This window comes from Rhincodon typus, chromosome 19 (assembly GCF_021869965.1).
Source record: "Rhincodon typus isolate 14 chromosome 19, sRhiTyp1.1, whole genome shotgun sequence".
Taxonomy (NCBI): Eukaryota; Metazoa; Chordata; class Chondrichthyes; order Orectolobiformes; family Rhincodontidae; genus Rhincodon; species Rhincodon typus.
Window position 1 is genome coordinate 56,055,040 of NC_063350.1, and position 8,850 is coordinate 56,063,889.

Sequence of the window (8,850 nt, forward strand, 5' to 3'; positions counted from 1 at the left end):
GCTGTGTTCATCCAGCTCTACACCTTGTTATCTCTAATCGTTGAGCCAGTTCTCTATACCTTGAGGGAGTAGTGGATAGATTCTTCACTGCTACAGGAGTCTAATGGTTATTAGGGGTGGGCAGGGAAATAGAGTTGAATCCACTATCAGTTGAAATATGATGTGATTGAAGGCAAAGCAGGTTCCAGGGACCAAATGGTCTTCTCCTGATCCACATTCACGTGTTGGTTTATGTTCCTGGGTATTGGTTCTCACTTTGTTGATTTCCAGTACAAATGAGAAGGAACCTCAAGCTGACAAAGGGACAGTAGGATTTGAGCCTCTGGCTTACTTAACGCTGAGAGCACGGAATGACTGCTACTGTGAAAACTGGAAACTCTACTGACAACTTAGTCAGAGTTTATTAATCAGAAACTGCTCTCTGGCAGATTGGCTCCTGTGTCTACTTGAAGAGTTTGCTTGAGAAGAACTGCTGGATGGTGCAGACGTTTGGCATGGCCTGCACGATCAAAGATTATGATCTCCGTAAGTGATGGTTGTTTCATCCATTGCTCAGTAAAGTTAGAAAGAAATAAACTCCTTGTATAGGGACGCAGGGTGTAAGGACCGTTTCACTGGCTCTGCTTGTCTAGCATGCCGTATTGAATAACAGAAAAATATCCTTCAAATATATATGTAAGATAGGCAGGTCAATCTATTCTGTCCCAGCACAAACTCCGTGATAGCAAAAACTACAGGTGCTGGAGTCAGAGTCAATACAGTGTGGTGCTGGAGGACCTAGGCCCAAAACATGGACTTTCCTGTTCCTCTGATGCTGCCTGATCTGCTGTGTTCCTCCAGCATTGGAATCTGGAAGTTCCGGAATTGGATCCTTTGTCGCACAGAGTTAATCAGTTGACAGGGCATCTAGGCAGTTTGCATCGTTGACCTCAGTGCGTCCATAAATCAACCAAGTTTCTTTCTCATGATCACAGTCCAGCAATCTCTGTTAACAAGTTCAGTATTTCGGCATCAATCAAATCAAAGCCAAACAGGAGAATGATCGGTCTGCCAACCTTTCCGATACACAAACGGCTCGTGAGTTCTCTGGTCAGCCTGAACCATGTGATAGCAGCAGGGCAACAACCTCCCTATGTTTTTAAATAAAGACTCCATGGGCAGGTTCTTGCCAAGATCTAGTGTCATTGTTAGTTTGAGGGACTACCACACAGAAAACACACACAAAACACAGACACTGTATGTGTTGTCTATCTTGTTAAATGCCATCTCTCTCTCCCCTCCTCTGTCCCACACACACACACACACACACACACACACACACATGCGTATGCGCATGTGCATGTAATAGCTGTGAGGTACAGGACAACATCTGGGATTCTTGAACTTAATCCTAACATGATTTGGGATCTGCACAAGAGGGGAGAATGGAGAAGTTCCTGATGTGAATAAGTTGTCATGTGAAAGTTTGAATCGTTTTGTGTTGAGGTTCCAATGACATGCATAGTGATGGACAGATGTCAAATCAGTCCTTTTTGAATGGAAGACTGCAAGCTATTGATGAAATTTGTGGATATTTAAACTCCAAAGGTGGTATAAAACAATGATTGGCTGCTTGACTTTCCCCTGTTATCTGTCTCTGACTTTGATTCCTGGGCAGACCAAGGAACAAATTTGTAAGTGACAGATCCTGTTATTTTTCATTGTTCTGAAGTATTCCGTGTTCCTCTGCAGCTTATGTAGCCTGCAATAGTCTTCAATTTGCTTAGGTAGGAATCAATAATGGTCCATGATCCTGATCACTGTGCGTTGACTACATTGTTGGAAAGTGTATATTTGTGCTGCCTGTCTTGTTGAACAGTGTGCCAACTCTCACTGCCTTGGTGCACTTGTGCATAAAGACTGGCTGGAGAGACATTGAGAGGCATGTGGTGCCCATTGAACCTTAGGGCCTAATGCTAAGGTCCTGGGGAGCATTGCTGAACAAAGAGATCTTGGGGCGCAGGTTCATAGCTCAGCCGGTTCTGCTATAATGCGTGTTTCTTCAAAGCGAATTGGCTTTAACACGATGGAAGAACTTAGACCGCTATTTATAGAATGCGAACTTTCCTTATACCTGCACTAGCTATAACCCGATTCTGGCCCCACTAGTTTAAATGGCACAGCTATTGCCTGATTTTCTTATCACACAAGCTCATACGAGAACAGAACTATAGTGTTACATCAAAACTGATAATTCCTTGAAAGTGGAGTCCCAAGTAGATGGCAAAGTGAAGAAAGTTTTTGGTACACTTGCCTTGAATATAGGAGCTGGGAGGTCCTGTTGCAGCTGTACAGGACATTGGTTAGGCCACTTTTGGAATATTGCGTTCAACTCTGGCCCCCCTGCTATAGGAAGGATGTTGTGGAACTTGAAAGGGTTCGGAAAAGATTTACCAGGATGTTGCCAAGGTTGGAGGGTTTGAGCTATAGGGAGAGGCTGAATAGGCTGGGGCTATTTTCCCCTGGAGCGTCAGAGACTGAGGGTGACCTTATAGAAGTTTATAAAATCATGAGGGGCATGGATAGGGTGAATTGCCAAGGCCTTTTCCCCAGGGTAGGGGAGTCAAAAACTAAAGGGCATAGGTTTAAGGTGAGAGGGGATACATTTAACAGGGAACTAAAGGCACCTTTTTCATGCAGAGAGGGGTGCGTGTATAGAATGAGCTGCCAGAGGAAGTGGTGGAGGCTGTTACAATAATAACACTTAAAAGGCACCTGGATGGTACATGAATAAGAAGGATTTCGAGGGACATGGGCCTAATGCTGGCAAATGGGACTAGATTAATTTAGGATATCTGGTCGTCAGGGACGAGTTGGACAGAGGGGTCTGTTTCCATGCTGTACATCTCTGTGACTGTCAATTACACATTGATTGATTTCTAATGAAAGTTTACCATGTTTTTGGTATGTATTTTCAGCGAATGCAGATGATTTGCTTGAAAGCTGTGAGGTCCCAAATAAGCAGGCAGGCATTATTTGGGACAGTACCTGCTTCCTCTTCCTACTAGCCCAGAGGCGGGTCTTCCTGAGTTACTATTTTCTCCATGTTGTGGCAGACCTAAAGGCTTCCAAACTGCTGGCAGCGAGGTAAGAATGGAGACCTGGAACACAACATATTTTACTGTGGGCTCAGGCTAAATGACTCCAACAGGAGCTCCTGCAACAATAGTCACATCATTGAGATCAGACCCTCCTCAGCCGACAAGTGCGATGACTGGCATACTTACTCCCTGTTTTGCTGTAAAACCAGACACATTAGGAGGGTCCCTAGTTCAATTTCTGGTCGAAACTGAATTAACTGCTCTTACCTGGAATGATAATCAGTATCCCTGCTTTCCTCAGCATTTAATTCCAGCCTTTACTGGATATTCCATGGGTGGGACATGATTGGACTCAACCATTCATTAAATAATGTCATGGGATCTTAAACATCAGTCCAAACAGTTAGCTAATATTTAAGTTAGAGGCTATTACCCCCTACAGTGCAGCACTCACTCAACAATGCTTTGAAATATTAGTTTTGATTATATGACTAAGTCCTAGCTTCAGTTTGAATCCACAGCCTTTTGAATCAAAATAAAGACTAACTAATGGAACTTAATTAGATATTAAACTAATGGACTTTTCAGATTCCATGACAATTTTGTTACTATGGCTCCACTATCATGTTTCTTCAGGAACAACAATGGGGCAGCACAGTGGCTCAGTGGTTAGCACTATTGCCTCACAGCACCAGGGACCTGGGTTCGATTCCAGCCTTGGGTGACTGTCTGTGCAGAGTTTGCACATTCTCCCTGTGTCTGTGAGGGTTTCCTCCCACCGTCCAAAGATGTGCAGATTAGGTGGATTGGCCATGCTAAATTGCCCATAGTGTTCAGGGATGTATGGGTTGGCTATGGTGGAGGCAGGGATAGGGGTGAGATGCTTTTCAGAGGGTCTGCGTGGACTCAATGGGCTGAATAGCCTTCCACCACACTGTAGGAATTCTGTGATTCTCGATGATTATAAAATCAATCTACATTTCAAAACAAAAGACTGAGAGATCTATAGGAAAGTATGTAAATGTAAAGCTTAGAAATTTCACTGAGCAAGCCATCATTGAACAATATTTACACCTCCAAACAGAGAAGGCAGCACAGAGGGAAAATGCCCAACTATAACAACATACTACATTACCTCCTCATTTTAAAAAACAACTTAGATAATAAAATATCACACAATACCTGTGCTCAATTCAAGGGCAGACTGGGGCAGTAATCCAGAGGCATAGGATAATGCTCTAGTGAAATGGGTTTGAATCCCACCACAGCAGATGGTTAAATTTGAATTCAATAAAAGGCAAGGTGTTTAAAGCTGGCTTAGTGATGACCAATTACCCACTGTCAACACTCATAAATAGTCAACTAGTTTACTCATGTCCTTTAAGGAACGAAATCTGTTGAACGTACCTGTCTGGCCCACATGTGATGCCAGACCCACAGCAATCCCTAGATCACAGGAAAAGCCCTGGGGAAAATTGACGCACAGAGAGATCTGGGTGTTCAGGTCCATTGTACCCTGAAGGTGGCAACGCAGGTCGATAGAGTGATCAAGAAGGCATATGGCATGCTTTCATTCATCAGACGGGGTATTGAGTACAAGAGTTGGCAGGTCATGTTGCAGTTGTATAGGACTTTGGTTCGACCACATTTGGAATACTGCATACAGTTCTGGTTGCCACATTACCAAAAGGATGTGGATGCTTTGGAGAGGGTGCAGAGGAGGCTCACCAGGATGTTGCCTGGTATGGAGGGCACTAGCTATGAAGAGAGGTTGAGTAGATTAGGATTATTTACATTAGAAAGATGGAGGTTGAGGGGGGACCTGATTGAGGTCTACAAAATCATGAGAGGTATAGACAGGGTGGATAGCAAGAAGCTTTTTCCCAGAGTGGGGGACTCAATTACTAGGGGTCACGATTTCAAGGTGAAAGGGGAAAAGTTTAAGGGAGATATGCGTGGAAAGTTCTTTACGCAGAGGGTGGTGGGTGCCTGGAACGCGTTGCTGGTAGAGGCGGGCACGATAGCGTCATTTAAGATGTATCTAGACAGATACATGAATGGGCAGGGAGCAGAGGGATACGGATCCTTGGAAAATAGGCGACAGCTTAGATAGAGGATCTGGATCGGCGCAGGCTTGGAGGGCCGAAGGGCCTGTTCTTGTGCTGTAATTTTCTTTGTTCTTTGTTCTTTGTTCAATCTGGTTGAGTTATCACAGCCCTCTGGGCCATTAGGGATGAGCAATATCTAATTGCTGGACTAGCCAGAAACACCAGCATCCCATAAAGGAAATAAAAAATAATAAATTCCCAGCATATGGTATGGCTAAACTAATACTTTACAATTCACAGTTACATATTGAGTTTTTTTTTGTAATCACAGCTAAAACCTATCTGGTCAATATTTCTAGAGTGGTTTACATATTTTAAAAATAAGTTTACTTAGTACCAGCATGTCTTTAACACCAATATGAGCATTTGGTAAGAATTATTGAAAAGAGCTCATTCCTTTTCCTTCCTTTTAATTAAATTGTCAGACTGCTGTATTTTTTTCAGACTGCGGCCTCCAAGGGCAGGTAGAGATATTGAAGAGCTGGTGAAGTGGGAAAATGTCTCAGATTGAGAAGTGATCCGACCTTATCACAGTCTTTTTATCCAATGGTCAAACATGAGGGGAACAATTGTATATATGTCTGGGAGATGTGAGCTGTGGGTAGATGTGTGGCACAATCGGGTGACAAGTTCAGCAAGGCCCATCCTGATATCAAGATCATTTTGTTCCGTCTTTTATGCTTTGCACAAGTGGCAATGGTGAGAGTCTCACTGGGCAGTGGCAAGATGTCAAGTGACGCTCACTGTTTGTTAAATGACTTGTTAATGCCACAACTCCCCTCATTAATATTCAGACTGCCATCTTCCCAAACTCCACAAACTCCCAATTTTCCACATCAGGAAAATTCACCAGGAAACTGGGGTGTGTATCTCATGATTTCAGCTTGCCACTTGCTCCCAATGACCTCTCTGTAGGAAACCAGGCACCAACATCACAGACCACACCCTTTGGGCACTGTCCACATTCACAAACGTTGGCATCCAACATCTCTAAGCACCCTCGTGGTATATCTCTGATTCTGCACTTGAATGTTGCCCCGGTAACTCTGATTTTAATGGTGCAGACACTGTGTGCTCAGGAACATGCACCCAGCTCGTGGACTGGACCAGGCTACATTTCCAGGCCCTTTGCTAGTGGTCATAGCACTCGCTTACTGTAAACCTACGTGGAGGCTAACAGCAGCTGTGCCTGGCTTTGCCTTGCCTTTATATTGCTTTTCCCCTCAGCTAGAGATATGAAGCTCGTCTTACTCCTGTCTTGCTGTACTGTTTAGTGCAAACAAAGCTAGGCAATTTGTCATAGTCATCAGCAGGTCTCAGTACAGTCAAGGAAGCTGGCTTTCACTCGGGGGCTCCTGGCACAATAAATCAAAGGCAGCCTCCAATACCAGTCCAGGCCCTGCTCGGAGAGGTGAGGGTTAGGAACCTCTCATAAGGAGTGAGGAGTGGAATATTGGGCAGCTCAGTGCTCATCTTGATTCTTGAGAGGCAGATATTATATTATGGGAGAGTATGTGATGTGATGCATTTTGGTTGAAAGAACATAGAAAGATGATATAAAAGAGAGGGTACAATTTTATAGTGGATGAAGGGGCAGAGGACCTGGATGTACATGTGTACAGATCATTGAAGGTGCAGGACAGGTGGAGAAAGCAGGAGGTAGAGCTTAATGGTCTCAGCTTGATTAACAGGGGCACAAATTACAAGAGCAAGGAAATGATGTTGAACTTGTACAAGCCACTTGTTAGACCTTGGCTGGAGTATTGTGAACAGCTGTGGGCGCCACCTTCAAGGAAAGATGTGAATGTATTGGAGAAAGTGCAGAAGTGATTTACCAGAATCGTTCCAGGAATGAAAAAACTCAGCTATGAGGATAGATTGAGAAATTGCTGAGATAAGAAGGCTGAGAGGAAATTTGAGAGAGGCTCTCAAAATTATGAGCCAGGCTGGGTACAGTGGATAGAGAGAAACCAGTCGCACTTGTAAAAGAAAAAACAGCAAGAGGGCATAGATTTAAAATGCAAAAAAACCAAGAATGATGTGAGCAAAATCTTTTTCACACAGCGAGTAGTTAGGGTGTGGCAGGCACTGCCTGGAAATGTGGTCGAGCCAGGTTCAGTTGAGGCACTCAAGAGGGACCACTGGATGATTATTTGGATAGAAATGATGTGCAGCGTTATGGAAAAAAGGCAGGAAATTGGCAGTAGGGAATAGAACCGGTAGAGGTGTGGTGGGCCGAATGGCTGCCTTCTGCATCATATCAGTTCTGAGACGCTGCGATGAAAATGGGTGGCATAGGTGTAGTTTGGAAAGTGTCCTGAACAAGGATATGGCAGCACAGAGGATAGGCAGGGTTAATGGTGTCAGTGGTAGGGCAGGATGAGTGTGAATGAAAAAAGATGTTGAGGCAACGGCAGGAATAGTAGGACATGAGCCTTGGTGGGTGGTGGGTGCAGTAGCAGAGATAGAGTGAGTGTGGGGTATCAGAGAGATGATGGTAGGTGGAGTTAAATTTAGAATAAAGAGCTGACACAATGGTCACCAAATAACTATTGTCAATTGTTGTAAAATCCCATCTGGTTCACTAACGTCCTTTATAGAAGGAAATCTGACATCCTTACCTGGCTTGACCTACATGTGACTCCAGACCCACAGCAATGTGATAGGGAAGTTGAAAATTGGAGGGTGTATTTTTAAGATGAGAGGAGAAAGATTTAGAAGGGAGCTGAGGGGTATGTTTTTCACACAGTGGGTGGTTCATATGTGGAATGCCAGAGGAAGTGGTAGATGCAGATTCACTTACAAAATTTAAAAGACATTTGGACAGGTACATGAATAGGAAAGATTTAGAGGAATATGGGTAAAATGCAGGCAAATGGTACTAGTTCAGTTTGGGAAATTTGGTCAGCTTGGACGAGTTGATCTGAAGGGTCTGTTTCCATGCTGTATGACACTCTGACTCTACCCTCTGGGCAGTTAGGGGTGGGCAATAAGTGCTGGCCTAGCTGAATCGATTAAAGAAAAACCAGATTCTGAAAATCAAAAAGAAACCCTCAGATCAAGCCCTTGAAGATATTTTGTGCTTGATTTAGTAAGATTTAATCAGTTTCAGCTAGATATTATTAAATAACATTGTTTGCATCTCCTAACGGGGGTGTGACTTCAAACCCACAGCAATGTTCTTGATTCTTGACAGGTCTCTGAAATGAGCAAGCAAAGCCACTCAGTTTAAGGACAATATGGGATGGGCAATAAATGCTGGCCTATCTGGTACTGCTCACATCCCAAGAGGAAAATAAGGTTTAGTAAAAGCTGTAAGTTGATGATCAAATAATGTATAGTTGATTAATACATTACTTCTGTTTGCACAGAGGAGCTGAACTATTTGAAGCTAAGGTTAAGAAAGGAGTTACAGCAAGACTAGAGAAAGAGAGGTTATCCATGGAAATGCTGAAAAAACAGTAAGTTTAATAAAAGCGATGTGCGTGAACATACGTGAAAGGATACAGTAAAATCTAGAGTTCCTCACCCTCAGATTTAACCCGAAGAGAACAAATTCACAATGTTACTCAAGTGTCTACGGTCCTAAATTCCACTGTGAACCATGATTCGACAGATTGTCTGTCTGTCTGTCTGTCTGTCTGTCTGTCTGTCTGTCTGTC

The 8,850-nt window shown here is 43.5% G+C and overlaps 1 protein-coding gene across 1 annotated transcript in view; it reads left to right on the top strand.

The window, feature by feature from the left end:
• The window catches only part of LOC125485437 (piezo-type mechanosensitive ion channel component 2-like), a 170,696-nt gene that overhangs the window by 89,954 nt on the left and 71,892 nt on the right, over nt 1-8,850 (top strand). The window contains exons 26-28 of the mRNA XM_048608196.1: nt 429-525; nt 2,958-3,126; nt 8,560-8,649. Coding sequence (XP_048464153.1) covers nt 429-525; nt 2,958-3,126; nt 8,560-8,649 — 356 coding nt within the window. The remainder of the gene's footprint in view (nt 1-428; nt 526-2,957; nt 3,127-8,559; nt 8,650-8,850) is intronic.